This window comes from Carex rostrata, chromosome 11 (assembly GCF_964058835.1).
Source record: "Carex rostrata chromosome 11, lpCarRost1.2, whole genome shotgun sequence".
Classification (NCBI taxonomy): Eukaryota; Viridiplantae; Streptophyta; class Magnoliopsida; order Poales; family Cyperaceae; genus Carex; species Carex rostrata.
In genome coordinates, this window is record NC_135928.1 from 1,572,701 (window position 1) to 1,594,822 (window position 22,122).

Sequence of the window (22,122 nt, forward strand, 5' to 3'; positions counted from 1 at the left end):
TTTATTGAATATCGCTGTTTTTTATGGTCCAGATTTGTCTGAAAAACAGCGATTTTCAATAAATCTAAAAAAATAGTAAAAAATTTCCAAAAAATGTAAAATTTGGTCTCCAAGCACATATTAATATGGGGAACAAGATGAACGGTTCGGATCGACCGTTAGAATTTTGAAAAGTCGAATATTGAGCCGTAGCACGGGAGGCCTCTTAGCTACCCATAGCACCGTAGCCAAGTCCTATATATATATATATAGAGAGTTAGGCTGGGGTGCTATGGATAGCATAGAGGCCTCTATGCTACGGCTCAATATTCGAGTTTTCAAAATTCAAACGGTCGATCCGAACCGTTCATCTTATTCTCCATATTAATATCTGCTTGGAGACCAAATTTTACATTTTTCTGAATTTTTTTACTATTTATTAAGTATTTTACAAAATTGTTGATCCAACGGTGGCTGCACAAAACAGTAAAACCGTTGGATTAGCGATTTTCAAAGTGGCTTAATAAATAGTAAAAAAATTCAGAAAATTATAAAATTTGGTCTCCAAGCAGATATTAATATGGAGAATAAGATGAACGGTTCGGATCGACCGTTTGAATTTTGAAAACTTGAATATTGAGCCGTAGCACGGGAGGCCACTATGCTATCCATAGCACCCCAGCCTAACTCTATATATATATATATATATATATATATAGGGTCTGTCTAAATTGCTGCTGGCAGCATTTCGGCAGAGGTGCTGCCGGGGCTATATTTAGCCGTGTGATGTCCAAACAACAAATCCAAACCGTTAGATGTTTAATCTATATTATAATCTACTTGGAGACCAAATTTTACATTTTTTGGAATTTTTTTACTATATATTAAGCTGGTTTGAAAACCGCTGATTTCAGTCAATTTCTGCAGCATTGAAATCAGCAGTTTTCAAACCAGCTTAATATATAGTAAAAAAATTCCAAAAAATGTAAAATTTGGTCTCCAAGTAGATTATAATATAGATTAAACATCTAACGGTTTAGATTTGTCGTTTGAACATCAAAAAATAGAAAAAACAGTGGCAGCACTGCCGGCAGAAATGCTGCCGGCAGCAAATTAGCCACAGCCTATATATATATATAATATCAAATCGATTGTTTCTGAGATTCTGTAGAACTAAGTCGTTTTTTAATTTTTAAAGTCCAAAAAGTCGATACAAACCGTCAGATGTGATCTCTATAATAAAATGTACTTGGAGACCAAATTTTACATTTTTTTTTGAATTTTTTAACTATTAATTAAGCCACTTTGAAAATCGTTGATCCAACGGTGGCTTCTGGTTTTACTGTTTTGTTAAGCCACCGTTGGACTTGGATCAGTGATTTTCAAAGTGGCTTAATAAATAGTGAAAAATTCAAAAAAATGTAAAATTTGATCTCTAAGCACATTTTAATATAGAGATCACATCTAACGGTTTAGATCGACATTTTGAACTTTGAAAATTGAAAAACGACTTAGTTGCACGAGACTTCAGGAACAATCGATTTGATATTAGCCAACCTAATTTTATTGAAATTTTATTTTTCTTAATTTGAAAACTACAAAAGTAGTCCAAAAAAGGCAACAATATATGGAGTTTACTTTAAGATTTGTGCAAACTCATATTGAACGGTTTGGATCTAATTTGACGTGCTCCTGTACCTTGCCTGATCTGAATTCAGAAAAATGTATGTGAAATTGTGAATGCAATGATTTTTTTCATTTTAGTAAGTTTGTAAATTGTAATGGATTGGTTTTGGGTTGGTTGGTTGGGTACCTTACTCAAACTCAGTACTTGTGCTGCTGCTCCAGTTGATAATAGCCCAAAATTGTAGGCCAGACTGAGCCCAACTACCATTCTTTAATGATTAGCCTCTTTCTACAAGTTCCCTTCCTACTGTGCTGCATGCCTTCTCAAATTCTGGCATGACACTCTGCTGTTCTCCAAATAGGAGAGCAGAATTCTATTATTCAAAATCTAACTATTGATTTTTTTTGTGCACGAATCTCAACACAGATCAACAGTCGGATTTGGAATAATAGAGTCCTGCTCTTATATTTGAAAAGCAGCGGAGTTGGCTCGCAAATTCTGACCTTTATCTTTGCAAATTAGTGTCAGATTCTATAAACAAATTGTCATATTGGGTTTGGTTCTCTGTCCTATAATCTAAACAAGATGCAAATTTCCCAAAATGAACAGAGGTGAAAGAAATGAATTGAACAGGATTTTTATTATTATAAATATATTACATATTTTGTCGGAAAAGAGAGAGATGGAAAATGTATAAACGAACTGAAGCAATATTTCTGTTCTTTTTAATTTTTGAATTTTTTGTGTATCGAACTTGGAGACCTGTATCAATGCATAAATGAATCTACTTATAGTTATTTGATTATTTAGAAATGCTTAAAAAAAAAAAACCGAATCACTACCGAATTAATGATACAATTTTTCTAAGATCTCGAAAAAATTACCTTCCATTACTTTTCTGACAAAATATTTATTATATTTTTTTAAAACAAAAATTCTGAAAATTGAAGCGGTGGGGATTTTGCCTTTTGATGTGGCCAGTTGGGAATTTTATTATGACGACGCAATAAAGATTATCATGTTATTATAATTGTATTCTTTCTTTTAGGAGTACCAGTTTGGACCTTGGTAGTTTTTATTAGGTTATCATCTATTTTAAATTTTTATCATACCAGAATTATTTTGGTTGACTCTCTTTTATTCAGAAAGAGATATGGACCAATTTGAGTTGTTAAAGATGATTAGGAATATGGAGATCAAGTATGGACCAATTTGAATTAATGGAGAAGATTTACAACTTTTTTTGTCATATTGTATTTTTAAGAATTTCGAAAGTTATTATTATTTTTTAATTGAAGGGTTTGATACATTCAGCGTCTTTTAGAATTTTTTTCGAAAGTTGACTATGCCTTTCTCTGTAGGGAGTTGATTTCTCGTGTCACTACGCTGAGCTTTTATTATTGTAGTCTATTACTTGAATAATAGTATTATACAATAGTAGATTATTAGAAAATAAATCATCAAGCATTTTTTTTCTTCTGAAAAACAAACTTGAAAATTAAGTAAAATTATTCATTACCATTCTATGGCTAACCATGTAAACAAAATATAATTGCAGGAGAAACCTTATTTCTATGCATTATTATAGAAGTATATGCCTTCTGCTAATTATCAGAAATTTGGGTGCATTTTTGCAATCCTAAAAATTGTATTACCACCACAGGTTATAGCTTCAAATTCTTGCCATGTTCATGTTCCAAGTGCAACAAAATCTCGACTTATTCACGTGCAAATCCAACTGTGTTTAACAGTATCCGACAAATTTCTTTCTCTATCCTAATAAAATTAAAGAAATGTATGTTGAATCCATCTTTTATATGTAAATGATTTCATACCGCTTGATGTACCTCACGGTTTGAATTTGAATCCGGTCCGTTCCTTGTATATTAATTACATTAATCTTAAAGCAGACTCGTGCATTACGAGTAACTCACGACTCGAAACTCAGTTCAGAATCAATTCAAATTCAACTCGCTAATAACTCGAGTTGAAATTGACTCGAGTCAAAACTGACTCGAGTTTACTGACTCGGTTGATTTATGAGTCGAATCCAAATTACTCCCAACTCGGTTCAGAATCAACTCGGCTGGACTCACACCAAAGTCTAATCCATATATTACTAATTTTTACGTCTCCAAACCTTGTACATGTTTTCCACAATCTACTTTATTGCTGCTTGAAACTAAAAAAAAAAAAATCGCCGCTTCTCAAATAACTAAACCTTATCTGTTTTGTAATTTTTAATTATGTATTATTTTGGTATTTTCATAAATTTTAATTATATATTGGCTATTGTCTCATTATGTACTATCTTTAATTATGTATTATTTTGATGAACTATGTAATATTTTTTTTCTTATAATTAAATTAGATTGTCTCACTATGTACTAGCTACATTATGAGTCACGAGTCGACTCGCTTTGACTCGAGTTGTTCGCGAGTTGATTTCAAATTGGAGTTTTTGACTCGGAAATGAATTAGTAACTCAGACTCAACTCGGCCCATGAATTCATGAGTTGAATCCAAGTTGTCCTCAACTCGACTCATAAGCAGCTCTAATTATGAGCGCCTTCCGAATTGATCTGGATTTTGATCAGATAGACAATCCGAATTCAAACTCAAACGATGAGGTATTGTAGAGGATCCAGACTCCCTAAAAATGGCCCATGCATCTTCAAAACTTCAAACCGCAGTAAAATTCTCAAATATATATATATATATATATATATATATATATATAGAGAGAGAGAGAGATGGGCTATGGTGCATTGCAATGCATGAACCCCCTTATGCATTGCACTATAAATCATGGATTTAAAGTCCAAACGACCGATCCGAACCGTTAGATGTTTAATCCATATTGAAATGTGTTTGGAGACCAAATTTTATATTTTTTGGAATTTTTTTACTATTTATTAAGCATTTTTGAAAATTGCTGTTTTGCTCTGAACAGTAAAAAACAGTAAAATTTCCTGGACCATCAGATCAGCGAGTTTCAAAATTGCTTAATAAATAGTAAAAAAATTCCAAAAAATGTAAAATTTGGTCCCCAACTACATATTAATATGAAGAATAAGATGAACGGTTCGGATCGGTCGTTTGGACTTTAAATCCGTGATTTATAGTGCAATGCATAAGAGGGTTCATGCATTGCAATGCACCATAGCCCATCTCTCTCTATATATATATATATTAAAGGATTTCTAGTCAATTTTTTGTAGTTTAATAATTCTGACAATTCTTTATTTTAACAATTTGACAATTTTTAAAAATAAAGTTTTAAATTGTAATTTAATACTATAAACATAATTTATATTAATTATTCACATAGCATGTCTATGATGAGATCTAGTACTGTGTTTCACCGTGACTTAAAGTTTCAACAATCTCAAATTAACTTACGTTTAAACTTCAATTTTAAGTTTTTTTTTTTTAATTATTGTCAAGCTTATCAAAATAATCATTGTCAAGCGATTCATCTTAAATCTATTACAAACGATTTACATAATGTTAATCATAAGCCAGGTTTTGATTTAAATTAATTTGGTACGGACTTTCTTTTTTAGGAAAGGAGGGTTTACGCTCCTTTTTCATAAATTCAAATTGATGCTAAATTTTAAACATGTGATTTCTCACATTAAATATACTGTCTTATTTGACTAAACTAGATGCATGTATTTCTCAACTCAACATAATTAATATATCTAATTTGTGTACTATAAGATTGCGTCCTCGAAAGAATATTCATTTGTGAAGTGTTTAGTCAATAGAACGACGCTTTAGATTATGTTTAGTTGCTACTTAAATTTGAGGAGAATTAAGTTGTTTACTTATCTTACTCTTTTTAAATCATAGCTTAAACTATACAGACTAAAGGAGATAGAAATTAGGAAATAGGTCAATGTATATGACAGTGAAGTTATGTAGGCGGAGTAAGTTAATCTGTCCAAAGAGATAATTTAACTTATTCCATAGTTAGCTCCACATTTCACTTCTGATCTTGTCTTAATTATATCTAATTTGACAACTTAAATGTAGAGTAAAGATATTATTCCAACTCTTACTCCATAATTAAATATAATCAATAATCATAAAATTAAGTACAATACAAATTTTACTGAGATATGACCATCTATTATAGCTTGTTCTAATTACAATTCACATTACGAAGAAGAAACCAAAAAAGAGGGAAATAAATAAAAGATCAAGAATACACATTAGTATAATGATTTTGTACCATCAAAATTTGAGAGTTAGAAGCTATCACTTTTCTTGTCCATATTTATCTCACCAAATTTCAAGTAAAACTGGTAGTTGGTGCTTGATCAAGCGATTTGATTCAAAAGCGTATTAGATTAGAGTAAAAAAAAAATCTGGATAAAGTTTTCTTTTCTTTTCTTATTAGCTGGAATAGAATAGAATACGAGGTATATAATTTCTGAGATAGAAGTTTACTCGGATATCACGATAGTTGCGCTATAAATGTGCTAAAAATAATACAAAGAGAAAAGTAAGAACTGTAGGAATGAATTCTGATGTATTTCATTGCTTTGATTTACTGTTTGCAACAACCTAATTAATTTATGTTGAGAGTCATGAATACAATTATGCACTACATTTGACTAGGTCAACTGTTGACTCCTTTAATAATAATGCATGATATTAATATATGATGATTAGTCTAGCCAGCATTAATTCATGAGATTTTTAAGTAATCTTTTGTTGTATATATAAATCTGATTTACTAGTATAAAGTACAGCTGTTGCATCATAAAAAATTGTTATAATGATGCTACATCGCAACAATTAAACAGTTGTATAACAAATCTTAGTAGGTCTAGATCATCATTTCAATCAAATGATTCAAATCTCATGTGACAACTATCAGAGATTCAGAATCCAATTTAATTAAAAGATATCAATCATCTACAGTTTGCCCGGCATGAAATTGACTCCCCCATAACATAATTTCTGTTATGCAAAGTTGCCCCTTTTTTTAAAGAGGAGGGTTCAAATGCCTCCATGTTTTTGTGCCTCCATCATGCCTCCATTTCTCTCTATTATTTTCAAAGTTCAAACAGTCAATCTGAACTGCTCAACCTATCCTCCATACTAAATATGTTTGGAGACCAAATTTTATAATTTTTAGAAATTTTTTTACTATTTTTTTAGATAGGTACAAAAATACTGTTTTTAGATGGTTCAGATTTACTGATTTTGTACCTATCTAAAAAAACAGTAAAAAAATTTCTAAAAATATAAAATTTGATCTCCAAATATATTTTAGTATGGAGGTTAGGTTGACCGGTTCGAATCGACTGTTTGAACTTTGAAAATGATCGAGAGAGATGAAGACATGATGAAAGCACAAAAACATGGAGGCATTTGAACCCTCCTCTTTTTTAAATGTTACAAAACTAAATGAAAATGGACAATCATGCTCAAATATAAAAGTGTAGCTGCTTTTTGATGCCGTACAAACATAAAAGCAAAGGATAGATACTGATTAATTAAGGAAATGGTGCAAGGTAAGAAAACCCGATCGAAAAAGACAAATTAACAAATTAATCAAGGAAAGATTAGCGCAATAATTGGCATGGTTATTGTTACAAAAGTGGCTCCTGATGTTGGATTTTAAGTTGGAGGTCTAATTGAAAGCTTTATCGGTGATTAGGAAATCAAGATTCTACTGTATACACCAGATGTTATACATTTCTTTTCTCAATTTCGGCTGATGACATATATATATTAGACATTTACAAAATATATATATATATATTAATGCAGATATGTTACTTGCAAATTTCAATTTTAGAAATATGAATCACTTGCTACATGCTGAATTAACAATTCATCCTTTTCTCAAAAAAAAAAAAAACAATTCATCCGAAAATGTTACAAATTTTTTTGCAATTGTCTTAGAACTGATATGTACATCTCAGGGTCCGGATCCCCTGAAGTAACCCAATCTTTGAGTTTTGGATCGAGACCGTCCGATTCAAATCCGGCGTTCGAGATTGCTTCACGATTCGAATTCATCTCTCGGGATGTGTGCGCTCCACTTCAGATAGATTATCACGGATTCAAATTGAACGGTCCCGATCCAAAACCCAAAGATTGGGTTACTTCACTGGATCTAAACTCTACATCTCAAGGGTGAAAATGAAGTGGATAATGCTAATACCATATCTGTATCTGTCTTTCAATGAACAGATACGGATACGGATATTAAACATATATTAAAATTTAAAATCAAATTCACCTTAAACAGATACAGAACAAATAATCTACGAATACATATTCAAATACAGATACGAAACGAATAATTGTCAGATAATTGGATTATACACTTTAAGATACAAATAAAAATATGATAAATAAAAAATTATAATTAACTAATAAAAATAATATAAAAGACAAAAAATGTCTTGTTGTTGTCTTCAAACAAGAGCTAAAACCAATTTAACAGAGGCTATTGTAGCGCCATTATCAGTGAAAAAGATATTAAATTGAAAACCGGATCGTATTATCATTTATCCCATAACCAAAACTGAAATGAATATAGGATAATTATATAACAACTTCTATCCGGAGCAATAAAGTCGAAATTGGTTGGGAGCAATTTCGGATCCAGATAAATCCGAATATTTGCCGCTTTGTTTACACCTTCATGAAACTATATGTATCCGTATCCGTCATTATTTCACCATATACAAAAAATATATGTATCCGTTAATTCAGATTCGGATAATCTCCGGATACATAGTGGATTATCGGTATCCGTTTACACCCCTTGTACATCATCATTTATGCAATTATAAAATATTACTTTCTTTAATAATTTTCTTAAAATTAATTCTTTTGTCGCATAAGTAAAATTTAAATTGCAAGTACGAAACATTTGAATTCAATGTGATAAAAAATTATTAAGTTACTAATGTGTAAATAAATTCAAATTTAATAGAAATGTCGATGTACTTGAAGTTTTTGTCTTATACAAGTCCAGAACCATATTTTTCCGTAGGATATAGCCATACAAAAAGTTTAAATGTAATACAAATTCAGCACAACACAAAATTATTATGAACTCCGTATAAATGCTAATTACCGGTTTACGGAAATATCTTTCTTTTATCTGTTCGATTACCTTTCTTTTATTTTTATAAACCAATCTTTCGAAACCTACAAGAAGAGGAACCAAATCAACTCTGAAAGGAATGCCATCTTTCCCGGCAAAATGAAATGCCCCAAGTATAGAAAATTGTATAGACCCGGTATCCCATGAGACATTCAAAGTGCGATCCAGTGGGACCCTACTTCAGTGAAACAAACGAGTACAAGGCGCCTCAGATATTTCTAACGACGTCTGTTCATAGAAACAAAATTCAGATTTTCCCGGGCGAATAAGATTTAGATATTTTCCATGCGCCCGGAGTATTGGAGTAATAACGAGCTCATTCTCTCGTTATATATTTTCGGTGTCTGAAAATGTAAACTTTGACGCCCCAATTTGGAATAAAAAATTGAAAACTTCGTATGGAAATTATGGAATGTTTCCTCTTTACTAAAGAGTATTTAGTCTTTAGCTTCCTTTTTTCATCTTACATTTTAAAAAAAATTTTGGAGCGAGCAAACAGAGATCAGACACGGACACGTCTCCTTCCCTGCCTCCTCCTTTGCTGTCTACTTCATCGGTAAGAAATTTCTTATTAAATTGGTTCTTCGCATTTATCTTGCTATATCTATCTTAGATCATTCTCTGTTATTTGGAGTTCTATAGATATAGGGTTTCAAGCAAAAGATGTTTTTATCTTTTATTTCTTTGAATCTCATACATGAATTTTGACTTGTGGGGGAACCGATGTATATTATGAAAAAATTCTTAAAAAATAGTATAAAATCTTGAGAAAATGAAATATCAGGAAGATTTCTAGACATTGTATTGGATTCCAAATGAAATGCATATATTTTTAAAGAACAGAGTAGTTTATGAACATTATTTGAGATACTTGAAGAGTAGAACGGAGCCACCTAATTTATTTGATTTTTTTAGTTCATTTCTTCCTCTAATTTTTCTGGAAAAATAACAAATCAGGCAATGTCACTCAACAACATAAGCACAGATGTCAATGCTCTCCGTTGTAGCAGCCTTTCAAAGAGGGTCCGGGTGACGGGTCCAATGGATCAGTACATCACCCGTTCATCTCCTCCCGGCCCGTCTTTAGACGAAAGGAGAGAGCAGGCAAAACTATATATCTACTGCATTGCTATAATGGGGAACCACCCCAAAAAGTTCATCAATTCCAAGCGCTCTGAAGAACTAATTGAAGCCTTGGCCCAGTATGGACCCAGCTCATACCCCTTTCCGACTGAACAAGAGCTAAAAGGGAGGCTGCTAACAAATGAGGTGAACCGGATCAAGAAGCAAATGCTAAATCATAGAGAATCATGGGAGAAACACGGGTGTTCAATCTTGGTCGATGCTTGGTCAGATCGAAGGTCACGCTGTTTGGTGAATGTTTATGTGCATTCCCAGTTCGGCACAAGGTTTGTTCACTGTGTTGCCACTGCCAAGCACTGTATTGAATTCTATATGGTGGAACTGATAGCAAATTGCGTGGAATCTGTGGGGGCTAAAAATGTGGTGCAAGTTGTGTGTGATACGACGCCTTTTTGTGTCAAAGCTTGTGAGTCAATTCAGGAAAATTGGCCTCATATCTTTCGGACCCCTTGCGCCTCGTACCTGACTGATAAAATGCTCATTTCAGTGTGTGCCTTGCCGCGAGCTCGGTCAGTACTTTTCAAGGCCAAGTTGCTGGTAGGGTTCATTTATAATCACAAGAGCAGTTTGAGATTGTTGGAGCAGGTCATTGGGAAACAGGGTCTTGTTCGGGTTGGGATCACCGGACCCACAACCACCTTCTTTGTCCTGCGAAGGCTTCTGATGGTTAGGAGTAAACTGGTAAACATGTTTACAGAGGAGGATTGTAAAGGGTATAAATGGTGGGGCCATCCAAAGGTGGATGAAATTATAGGTGTTGTTCGTGATTTTGAATTTTGGAGGGACTTGTATGTGACTTTTTGTGTTATGGGGCCTTTGGTCAAGGTTCTTTATGTGGTACATAGTCTCAAAATGGCACCAATGGGTTTCATCTATGCAGCCATGCAACAGGCAAAAGATGAAATTAAGAAAGTTTGTTTAAACCGAGAGGAGTTGTATGAACCGGTGCTGGAGATAATCGACAGGATATGGGGTGCATCGGCTGACAGGCCATTGTACATGGCTGGGTATTATCTCAACCCATTATACTTTTATGGCAATCGAGAGATAGAGAAGAATGAAAACATTGTGAACGGGTTGATTGAGTGTGTACAGCAAATGTATGCTGATGATGTCCCTGTACGGGATAAGATAATTGCGGAGCTGGGCGCATATAGAGAGGCTCAGGGGCCTTTTGGTAATAGCATGGCTGTAGGCCAGAGATCCGACCCAAATATAAATCTAGGTATAAATTATTCAATTTTCTTTGTTTCCTTTTGTAAGATGGATTGATCAAGTCAAACTTTGTAATTGCCAGTTCAGATACTGAGCGTACTAGTCATGTCTAGCACTCCTATGTATTTCTCTGTTTGTGTGTGCAAATTCTTGTCTGGTAACATACACATGATGCATAGATATTTATTATGCTGCTACATACCTGTTAGACATACCAGTACAGACTGGTCAGGTATAGATCCAACATGCACCAGCCATTACATATCTGGTTTTTATACCAAGTATGATCAATTGCATTGTACAGATAATTGGTGGGCACTGTATGGATACAAGACGCCGCATCTCCAAGCAATGGCTCGTAGGGTTTTAAGCCTCACTTGCACTGCCTCTCAACTTGAAAAGTGCTGGAATACTTTCGACAAGGTTAGTACTCTGTACTGTAATCAGACACCTTTACCAACTGGAATCATCCGAGTTCATAATTTTTTATTGATTGAACGCCAAGCGCAATTCGTATTTAGTTGTGTATATCCTTTTTACAATTTATATATCTATTTTCCAGGGGAGTTACATTTTACTCTTATTGTAGGTCTTTTGGGATAAAGATTCCGAGCCTGATTGGAAAGTGCGCAGCAAACTTATGTTTGCTCATGCTAATTTGAAACTTGAAAAGAAATGGGAAGAAAAGGGTAAAGACACATTAGCCGCGTATCATGTAGACAATGCTTATGCATGGATAGCTGATATAGTATCAGAAGATGAGGATATAGTTGCTCCTGTTACAGGGCTGGAGTGGGACCCAGATTCAGATTTGAATTTGGAAACATATCAGGATTCAGATCCAAAATACAGTACAGAGTTGAAGGTGACAGACGAGAGCTATGATTCCAGTAATGAAGGGGGTGATGAAATATATGTGGAGGATTATTATGATGATACTCTTGGAACTGGAGAGGAATGGAATGGAGAAGAAGAGTATCTTTGGTGTTTGGACAAGGTAGAGGACTGGAATTGAGTTTGGGTTTATGTTTGGTTTCATTTTGGTTGATTGGTTCATTTCGGAACTAAATGAATCTGTGTTAATGGGGAACTTAATTTGGTCACTTTTTTATTGCACTTCTTTCTATTAGGGGATGTATGTGAAACTCTTATTTCTGAAGATATTAATAGCAGTAAGACTCAACTAATTTCTAGGCATTTGAAAGGTTAATGCGTTGAAATGAAATTATAGTCTCTTTTTGTTTGCTTCTATTTTTAGGTGATTTTGGACTGCTTAAATGTGTCAGAAAATTGTTTCAAAACTTAATTAGTTAATGCGTATTTTTCTCAAGCAATGGTGATTTTTTTTTATTATTATTACTACTATTTACATGCATGGATTAATGCATCATTAGCGCAGGGGATCAGCACCGACGGGTAATTCATTGATTATATTCAACTACTAATATCTTATTAATTGCAGCAATAAAAGCTGAATTATATCCAATGCAAATCAATGCCGTTGTAGACTTGTAGCCGTCGGTGATAATGAAATAATACTTGCATTACAAAAATAGTGATGATCATCGTAACACAACCAACCCCAAGAAAAGCTATTCCTTGGTGTCGACCTCCTATATTTCATATGATAAATTTCTTTTTATTCTTGTTTTTTATATGATCAAATTTCGTATTTAGAACGAACAAAAATCCCAACAATCGGGAAAAATAAACATGCTTCTGTAGTCTGTACTGACTAAATTTTTATGCTATGTTAGATGAAACAAGCTTCTCAATCCTCTTATATTACATTATAAACTATTGAACTATCTTATTAATATCGTTAACAGATACAAGACGAGCCTTTGTTCGCCAAATCAATATTTCTTTCCAAGATTAGTGAAAGGCCACGGAAGTACGATCTAATATACTTGTGAAAAGAGCGAAATTGGATATCCCCATAATATGCCTCGTTCATTTTAATTATATATTAGTACACAAATATAAATAACATAAGACCATTTAGCTACACATCTAATACATGTTCCAGCATAGGCTAAAGTAATACTACCACCCTGTCACCAATTAATACAACAAACCTGCTAAAACCTTTCGTTAGTACTAATCAGAGAGAAACACCATCATACAGAGATAATAACAACATCATCCCCCTCATGCAACATCTTGATCTCCTTGAGCATTCTCACCACATCAAGCATGTTAGGTCGCCTCCATGGTTCGTCACACGTACAAACCCTAGCCACAGCCAAAACCCTACTCATCTGCTGTCTCTCGGGGCCCATAGCTGGGAGACACGGATCAAAGACCTCATCTTCTCTGTTTTTCCCGACCATCCACCGGACCCACCCAACCAGGTTTCCGCCCCCCTCAACCTCATCTTGACCAGTCGGTGCCCGGCCTGTTAGCATCTCCAGCATCACAACCCCAAAACTGTACACGTCTCCTTTCGCCGTGATTTGCATAGTGAGCCCATATTCTGGCGGGAAGTAACCAATTGTACCTGAGATTAGAAGTTAGTGTACCAGTGATAATCAATAAACGAGTAAAGACCATACAACAATTTGGTTTCTTTTGTTGAAAACAAAAACCCATCACTTAGACGACAAAGGAATAACTTCATGAATGCCCATACGAAAATGAAAATATAATGTGGCCTGCAGAAAGATAAATATTCTTTATGCCTCATTTGTAACAACAAAAAACATGTGGGCTAGTTTGTCTGTGTAACATGACGGATGCACATGATATTTCAAAATATTACAATGTCATACATGACACACTAAGATGCCTTCAAAATGAAGTGACTATGTTCATTTCTGGGACATTATCTCCCATACATAGCAAATAACTATAAAACTAAAACTCATATTCCATACTTTGTCAACCATATTAGTCAAGACAGACAAAAGAATAAAAAAAATAATGATTAGTTACCTGCAATATCGGTGCTGACATGTGTCTCACATGCACTAATGATCCTCGCAAATCCGAAATCCGAGACACGTGGTTCGAAATTCTCGTCCAACAAAATATTACTTGACTTCATGTCCCTATGTATGATATGTGGCACAAAGCCATGGTGCAAGAAAGCCAGCCCCCTTGCCGACCCCAGCATTATCTCCAGCATGCGGGCCCACCCAAGCCTCTCCCTCACCACATCAGCCCCTCCCTTCCTCAGCCATTCCTCCAGGCTCCCGTTCACCATATACTCGTATATCAAGAACCTCTCATCTCGAAATACACAATAGCCAAGCAATGGTACGAGATTTTGGTGCTTCACTTTGCCAATGGTTTCCATCTCGGCCAGAAATTCACGATCCCCACCTCCGAAGTGGGTCCCGTGCAACCTCTTAACCGCCACAGCCCCACTTGACAGAAGAGCCTTGTACACTGTGCCGTTACCCCCATCACCTATTATATGGGCCTTGCTGAAATTGTCAGTGGCTTGCAAAATATCTTCGGCAGTTACACGCAAGAGTGAGTGCTCAAATGTTGCGAGATTTATGCTCAGCGGTTCTCTTGTTCTTTTTCCTAAGAGTTCATCACTTGATACTGGCTCGGTTGAGGAGCCGGATTTTGACTTGGTGCCAATTGATTCAAGGGTTGAAGGTTTCTGTTTTAAGAGCTTCCAAGCAAGGAGAGCCATCAGGATTGCTAGGAAACTGGCTACAATGGCAAGAGTTGCACGCCAGACCGAGGACCTTTTTGGGGGGTGAGGTGGCAGTTCTGCAACTAATGGTACGATATGGCTGGCTAGGCATGGATTGTTACTCCCAAAATCGGTCTTAAAGGCACAGTTCTCCGGGTAAAATCCGCAAAACCTGTTACCCGAGAAGTTTGCATATGAGAGGCTATCTATGGCGCAGATGCCACATGGAATTAAATCCTGGAAGTTGTTTTCTGATAAGTCAATATACCTCAAGTAGTCAAGCTTTGAAATTGACATGGGTAAAACACCAGTAAGTTGGTTTCCATGCAAATCAAGTACCGACAGGGAGGTGAAGTTCGAGATGGAATTTTCTAACATTCCTGAAAAATTGTTATTACTGCCCTTAAAAATTAGGAGTGAACTTGTGCCCGTCAAGTGAGAAAAAGGTATGGTTCCGGAGAGGAAATTCTGACTAACATCAAGATCTGTGAGGCTCTTAATACTGAAAACCGACACAGGAAGAGAGCCGGTAAATCGATTGCTCGATATATTGAGCTTAAATAGACTTGGCAACAATGACCCAATCTCATCTGGTATTGAACCCGTTAACTCATTATGGGACAAGATCAACCCTTGGAGCTTATTGAAGGAGAAAAGGTGCAACTGTCCAGTCAGAGAGTTATAGGAGAGGTCTATGTAAGTCAGGTTGGTTAGTACAAAGAGCTCAGATGGTATGGTACCAGTTAGCATATTACCTTGCAATCTCAATTCCTTAAGCACCGCACACTTCCTAACACCAGTCGGGATGCGACCTGTTATGCTATTATATGAGAGGTCAAGAACACCATAGTGCTGGTAGAACTCGGAATCCGGAATGTTTGCAACTGAACTGTATCCAGTACAGATACCATCTGGTATCTCACCAGAAAGCTGGTTGTTAGAAAGGACCAAGTTGTTAAGCTGGATCAGTAGAGAGATGGAAGCGGGTATAGACCCAGTAAACTCGTTCGAGCCAAGATCAAGTGCAACAAGATTCGTGCAGTCAAAGAGCTCAATTGGGATCTCACCAGATAATTTATTTCCATGGAGGGACAAATTAGTCATATTTTTCATTTTACCAATGGACTTAGGTATCAAGCCTGTAAACAGGTTGTTATCCAGCTGAAGCCTTTGCAAACCTGAGAGATGGCCAACAGATGCCGGAATCTGACCTGTCAACCCATTGCTGCTCAGTAACAGCTCCATGAGGGTTTTGGACTCGAATAGCTTATCAGGTAGAGGCCCGGTAAAGTTATTTTGCAACATTTCAAGTGTCACGAGAGGCAGCTCACTCAAGTAACCAGGTATCTCCCCAGAAAGTTTGTTTCCAGACAAAATCAGATCAGTTAGGTTTCTACACTCCTTGAAAGTCTCTCCTATAGTCCCTGTTAGTTCATTTCCAGAAAGAGAGAGGTAGTTGAGAGATGTAGCTTCGCAAATTCGGGATGGTATTCCACCAGAGAGTTGGTTCGCATCAGCTGAGAAGGTTGTGAGATTTTGCAAAGGCAGAGGTGGCAATTCACCTGTGAATTTATTCTTACTGAAATATAGAGAATTCACCACCTTCCAATTTTGAATCCATTCTGGAATCTGACCTGATAACTGGTTTCCCTCCACTATAAAAGAGCCGATGGATCCCAACCTGGCAAGAGAACCCGGTAAGGGACCGGAGAAGAAGTTGAAAGAGAGGTCTAAAATCTTCAAATTGGTACACTGCCCCAAGCTTGCTGGTATTCGACCAGTCAAACCCGCATTTGCAGCAATAAGAAACATTAGATCCTTCAATTCTCCAATATTAGATGGCAGTTCGCCTTCAAATTCATTCTCCGATAGATCCAGATCTGTTAATGCCTTGAGATTGATCAACTCCCCCGGTATAGACCCAGTAAGCTTGATACTAGTTAAGGAGAGAGTTCCGAGCCTCTCCAAGTTCCCAATCTCGATAGGAATTGTGCCTGTGAACCCATTAAAGCCAAGCCAGAGAGACTCAAGTTTAACCAATTTCCCTACGCTGCTCGGTATAGGACCAGCTAACCCATTCGAGGAGAGATCCAGTGTTTGAAGATTAACCAATGACCCAATACCCGGAAATATATTGCCAGTAAGCCCGTTTCGGCTAATGTCCAGGTGCACAAGCTTACTGAGGTTTGCAAATGAAGATGGTATTGACCCTGTGAAATTGTTGGCACTAAGGTCCAGTTTCTCAAGCTCCTGCAACAGGCCCAGCTCTGGAGGTAGGTTTCCAGAAAAGGAGCCTTCAGATATTCTAAGTATTACAAGATTTTTAAGAAAACCGATACTCGGTCCCAGATTTGCTGAGAAGGAATTTGAACTTAAAACAAGCTGATTTAGCGATGTTAGACTTGTAATCCAATCGGGCATCGGCCCGGTTAGCCCGTTGTTGCTCAAATCAAGAACCTCCAATTCACACAAATTAGATCCAGGCAATTCAGGCAAAGGGCCCTTTAATCCACACCTACTAAGGTTAAGATCTCTGAGGGACCCAAATTCAGTGATTAATTGTGGAAAAGGGCTATTGAGTGGAATGTTGAAGAGGTTTATGGAAATGACACTGAAGTTTATGCATTTGATCCCGTGCCAGGAGCAGGGAGGGATTTCAGAGTTGAACCAGGATGGGAGGAAGTCTTTGGCTTGAGAAAAAGAGGACCGGAGAGACCTGAGTTTAGAAATGTCAGATGCCTTTGTATTAGCCAGTTCGACGGGGGAGATCAAGATAAAGAGTGTTATGGTAAAAGAGAGGATGGTGTAAGCTTTTGTGGACATTTTTGGGTGATTTTTTTCACATAATCCTCTTTTGGATTGAAGGGAGACTATCTGCATTTAATAAGAAAAATAATCACGCATAATACAGAGATATTATCCTAGCAGTTAGATGCTCGCAGTAATAATAAATAGTAAATTTAATGGTTTCATTTACGCATGAGCTTTGTACTTACCAGTACACAAGCTTACCAGTAAATTTTATTTTTGTCTAAAAGGTGCATTGTGCCGTTTTTCAAACTTTTAGTAGCATATAAACCTTCATGAACACAAAAATAAACCAAGATATATTACAATCATGCATAAATAGCAATGGAATGCTATACAGGTCCTTGGAATTCAACAACATATCAGCACGAGTAATGAATGTTATGCTAACATAGAAGTACAGAGCAAGGAGCATTTATCCACAACCAACAAGACACTACCAGAGAAAAATGGCACTCGTCGTGGGCTTTCCAAGGAATAAGAAACCGTTATATTTTTATTTATTTTTTTTGGGGGGAGGGTGTTGTCCTTGTCTGCTAGATTCTTATCTGACTCATAACCGGTGCTATGGTAGTATGCATCATTTTTTATGGGAGCACATGTGAAGTCCAGAGTAAGTACTAGATAGTTATGTTTTAGTAATGTATGGTTAATTCTATCTGATCCAGAAAAAGCCCTCTAACACCGAGCCAGGCAAAGAAATAACAAAATTAAATACCAACCTTTGAAAATTGAATTGATAGAATCCACTTTGCAAAGAAGTACAGAACAAGTAATAGCTTCAATCAACAGAAAGAACCTGAAAGAGAAATTAACTAGTTAAAAAAACAGTTGCTGTCTTATAAAAGAGGCTTCGGCAACTAATTATTATTTCATAATAGGATTGACACATGAGGCAGTTTATCAGCTCCATACTTGGTATGACCACTATGTACATTTAATGAATGCATATACTTTATAATGAAAGTCAACTTTACAAAATAAAAATGTTCAAATGATTTTGGTCTTGTTCCCCATCTTACCTCCGCATTTCAAATTTTGGTAAAGTGAAAATTGAAGCTCATAAGAAAAAAAAAATCATTAAATGCGATTAATATTACACTTCATCTATATGTGTCATATTACAGCCCTGTCTAGATAGGCATCAAAAGTATGAGATAATATCGGAGTTTTTTAAACACACTAATAGAGAAAGCTAATAAAAATTACCGGCTTTATTTTGTCCTTTAAATATAGGTAGTTAATATTGATTGTTTAAAATGCAGAGACACAGTATAGAAAATGAAACCTGAAGGCATTTGGACCTCACATGTACATACTTAACAAAGAAATACTACAAGAAATATCATCTTAAATGGTGTGAAAATGTCAAACAAAGAAAACTCTCATATATTGATGTCAGCAAAAAAGAGATCTAGTGGAGCAAAAGTACCAATGAGTAGAACATGAACCCGAAACAAGAAATCAATAAATGAATAGCATGTAAAAATGAGAATTGATAAAAATAGATCTATTAAATTAGTAAAAGTATGCTTTCGTATATGACACCAATTTTTATTTATTTGCAGGTAGCATGGAAAAATTGTCACTAGTATTATCTGTTGAATGATCTGCACTAATTAGAAATAGTACAAGAGAAATGCTAAGGTGCTTTATAAAGCACGGATCGTTCCCCGCTTACATCTAAATTTCAGTATTCAAAATTTTAAACAATCGATCCAAATCGCTCAACATAACCTCCATATGAAAATATCTTTGGAGACAAAATTTTACATTTTAAAAGTTATTTACTATTCTTTTTATAGGTAGAAAATCCATTATCAAAAGATTCTAGCCTACCCAATAGCTACCGTTTTCTATCTATCCAAAAAATTAGTTAAAAATATTCTAATGAATGCAAAATTTTGAGGTCTAAAGGGTATCTCATATGGAATTCACGTTGAGCGGTTTAGATCAGCCGTTTGAACTTTGAACTTTGAAAATTGAGATTTGGATGTAAAGCACAGACGGTCCTGCTTTATGAAGCTACTTAGCACATCTGAAATTAGAATATCAAATAATTTTAGCCCAATTTGGAGAAGTCCCTCTCCAAGCTTTATGTAAAAGAAATTCACCCAGCACTATCCACAAAATGCTCGGGCAGCAAGTGACCCAAGCAGTACTAGAAAAGAGAATCTTACCACTAAGGAAGCACAAAATAGCACTCACAACCCTAATGTTTTATTAAATTCGAAGACAAACTAGACATCTCTCCATGCCTCCCTCATTAAAGTCAACAACCTACTTGTATAGTTCCCTGTACAAAGCTTTAAATTCTAAAGAAGGAGGTTCTCTCTATTTCAATCTGACCACTCGAGCAGAGAAAGAAGCTAGAAAGAGAAATATGCCCAACAGAGAGTGATCCATTTAACAAATACATCAGAGGAAACCCGTGCAAAACAGTAAATAATACAAACCCCAAGGCCAATCTTGTTTAACACTTCTATTTGATATAATGGTTCATATATTGGGGTAATTATTTAATACATCGAATGTCCTGTTCCCAGGATCACTGTTAGTGGGCTCCTTAAACTCTAAATCCTAAACCCGGCTCCACCCACCCTAAATCCGACCCCACCCCGCAGTGATTGAGGAGGTAGAATTTTCCTGCACTCCGGAGGGCAGGTGATCTGCTTCCATTATTTAAACCTCACAAAAAAACAAAGAGAATGCCAAGGGCCCAAGAGGAACAAACATCTAGATAAAAAATAATAGAAAAATGATTGTAATTTGTAAAGACCTTTGGAGAGTTCTTTTTCTAGGGATCAGAGATAAGAAATTATACTTTTGCTATCCCCTAAACACCTGAGAAAAGCTTCAATTAATTACAAGACCCCACAACATAAAGACCTTTTTGGCTAATAAAACACTTTCACATATCACTAAATCTTATCTCTTGGAAAATGGGTTTAATGAAAAGGGACCTGGGGCCCGGGGGTGTATAGGGAAGGAGAATAAGCGCCACCTTTGCATACCATTTGTGCGCTTAAACCCACACGAGAAACAATATTTTATTTTTAAAGTAAAGTAAGAGGTGCATAAAATATTCGACGGTGGATAATAGAGACAAGAATGGATGTCTTTCAAGTTCTGATTCGGCACAAAAAATAATAAAATTGTAGGGGAGAGAATGAGAGATTCATATTCTCGCGTCACTTCCTGAGATTGGGATTTTAAAACAATTTCAAAAACTTCTTGACCTTAACCATTACCCTAAAAAAAAAAAAGAAATAAATTACATTACCAAAGGCAACTTCGTTTTCAAATTTTAAGCAATAGTTTATTCTGGTAAGTTTAAATCCATAAAATTCATGCACTCTCGCTTGTACCCACCAAAAAGGAAGGAGTTGCTTCAGTATAAGTTGGAAAATAAAGGGAAGAAATTTCCACTCAGCATTTCAAAATTTACGTATTTCACCATAGCTAGAGCATGAGAGATTTTATTTCTATGGAAACTAGATCTCTAAATAAAACAATTCCTATTAAGTAGTATATACCATTAAACACACACACACAAGCACACACATAACGACAGAACGAAAGCGAACAAGAGAAAGACTAACCATTACAAGAGCTCAGAGAAGGGAAGTGTTTCTGGCTTTTTGTTTCTAACTCCACACAACGCTTCTTCTTCTTCTCTATCTGTTTCGATCTCTTTTTTTCTTTCCGTATTTGAATATTTTTTACCGGATCGAGCACATGAACTAAACGTGAGAGACGAAGCAAAGGTTTTAGCTGTGTCCAGCAAATGCGCGCCTATCTCTACAGGTTTTGGTTTGTAGGTCTCCGAGGTAACATAAATTTGAGTTTACATCCAAACCGTCCGATCAGAATCTGAGCCAATCCGGTCCGAGGTGGAATTCACGGGGTCCCTTTAATATACATATCATAGCAGATCGGACGGTTGGACCTAAACTCAAAATTTATCTTACCTTAGGTGATATGAATTCGTAGGCGTCTCTAGTCCCGTCCTCTAAAACCCCGACTTTTTTACGTGACCACTGACCACTGGCCATTAACAGTAAAAAGCGCATTATCCCGGATAATCTGCCACGTCAGCGCACCTTAACTGTTAAAGACCCTGGAAAAATGGCAAGTCTTTAACTATAATTCTAATGAGATGGAGTGTTGTTCTTGATCGCATGCGGCCATATCTGTATCTGATTCCGTGTAGCTTGGATATATTAACTGCGCATGTGATCAGCTCAGACATAGATATAAATTCACGTCGCTTGAGTTACGTGTTGTGTCGTGATATAACTAAATTAAATTTTCACATGCAATAACTAAAATTATGAAAAATAGTCACGGCACACGAATAACTACAGCATGTTAGTCACGCTATGATCAAACGTTATGTAGCTAGTCACCCTTCATCACGTTATTCATGTATAATTTTTATTTTCAAACTTTAAGTTAGTTTAAGCAAGGAAAATCATAATTATTGTAAAATAAAGAAATAATATTGTAAAATAAATTATGTGTGAAACACAATTTATTGTGTGAAATTTAAATTGTCATTTG

The 22,122-nt window shown here is 35.7% G+C and overlaps 2 protein-coding genes across 2 annotated transcripts; one reads left to right on the forward strand and one right to left on the reverse strand.

The window, feature by feature from the left end:
• The first annotated feature begins 9,799 nt into the window (after nucleotides 1-9,799).
• Nucleotides 9,800-12,127, forward strand: LOC144561912 (uncharacterized). Its single transcript, XM_078311015.1, has 3 exons — nucleotides 9,800-11,112; nucleotides 11,407-11,525; nucleotides 11,692-12,127. Exons 1-3 carry the CDS (start codon nucleotides 9,879-9,881, stop codon nucleotides 12,115-12,117), a joined length of 1,779 nt encoding a protein of 592 aa, XP_078167141.1. The 5' UTR covers nucleotides 9,800-9,878; the 3' UTR covers nucleotides 12,118-12,127.
• An 882-nt stretch (nucleotides 12,128-13,009) lies between these two features.
• On the reverse strand, nucleotides 13,010-21,307 carry EMS1 (Leucine-rich repeat transmembrane protein kinase). The gene is made up of 4 exons (XM_078311584.1): nucleotides 21,162-21,307; nucleotides 18,282-18,358; nucleotides 14,037-17,625; nucleotides 13,010-13,602 (listed from the first exon to the last, which is right to left on the reverse strand). Exons 3-4 carry the CDS (start codon nucleotides 17,572-17,574, stop codon nucleotides 13,223-13,225), a joined length of 3,918 nt encoding a protein of 1,305 aa, XP_078167710.1. The 5' UTR covers nucleotides 17,575-17,625; nucleotides 18,282-18,358; nucleotides 21,162-21,307; the 3' UTR covers nucleotides 13,010-13,222.
• Nucleotides 21,308-22,122: the final 815 nt, after the last annotated feature.

Excerpts from the sequence above, each read along its gene's own strand:
- LOC144561912 (XM_078311015.1), top strand. The coding sequence starts at position 9,879 with ATGGGGAACCACCCCAAAAAGTTCATCAATTCCAAGCGCTCTGAAGAA. Across the intron at positions 11,113-11,406 it reads CGACCCAAATATAAATCTAG|ATAATTGGTGGGCACTGTAT; the intron begins GTATAAATTATT and ends TGCATTGTACAG. Across the intron at positions 11,526-11,691 it reads GCTGGAATACTTTCGACAAG|GTCTTTTGGGATAAAGATTC; the intron begins GTTAGTACTCTG and ends CTCTTATTGTAG.
- EMS1 (XM_078311584.1), bottom strand. The coding sequence starts at position 17,574 with ATGTCCACAAAAGCTTACACCATCCTCTCTTTTACCATAACACTCTTT. Across the intron at positions 13,603-14,036 it reads TGTCAGCACCGATATTGCAG|GTACAATTGGTTACTTCCCG; the intron begins GTAACTAATCAT and ends TTCTAATCTCAG.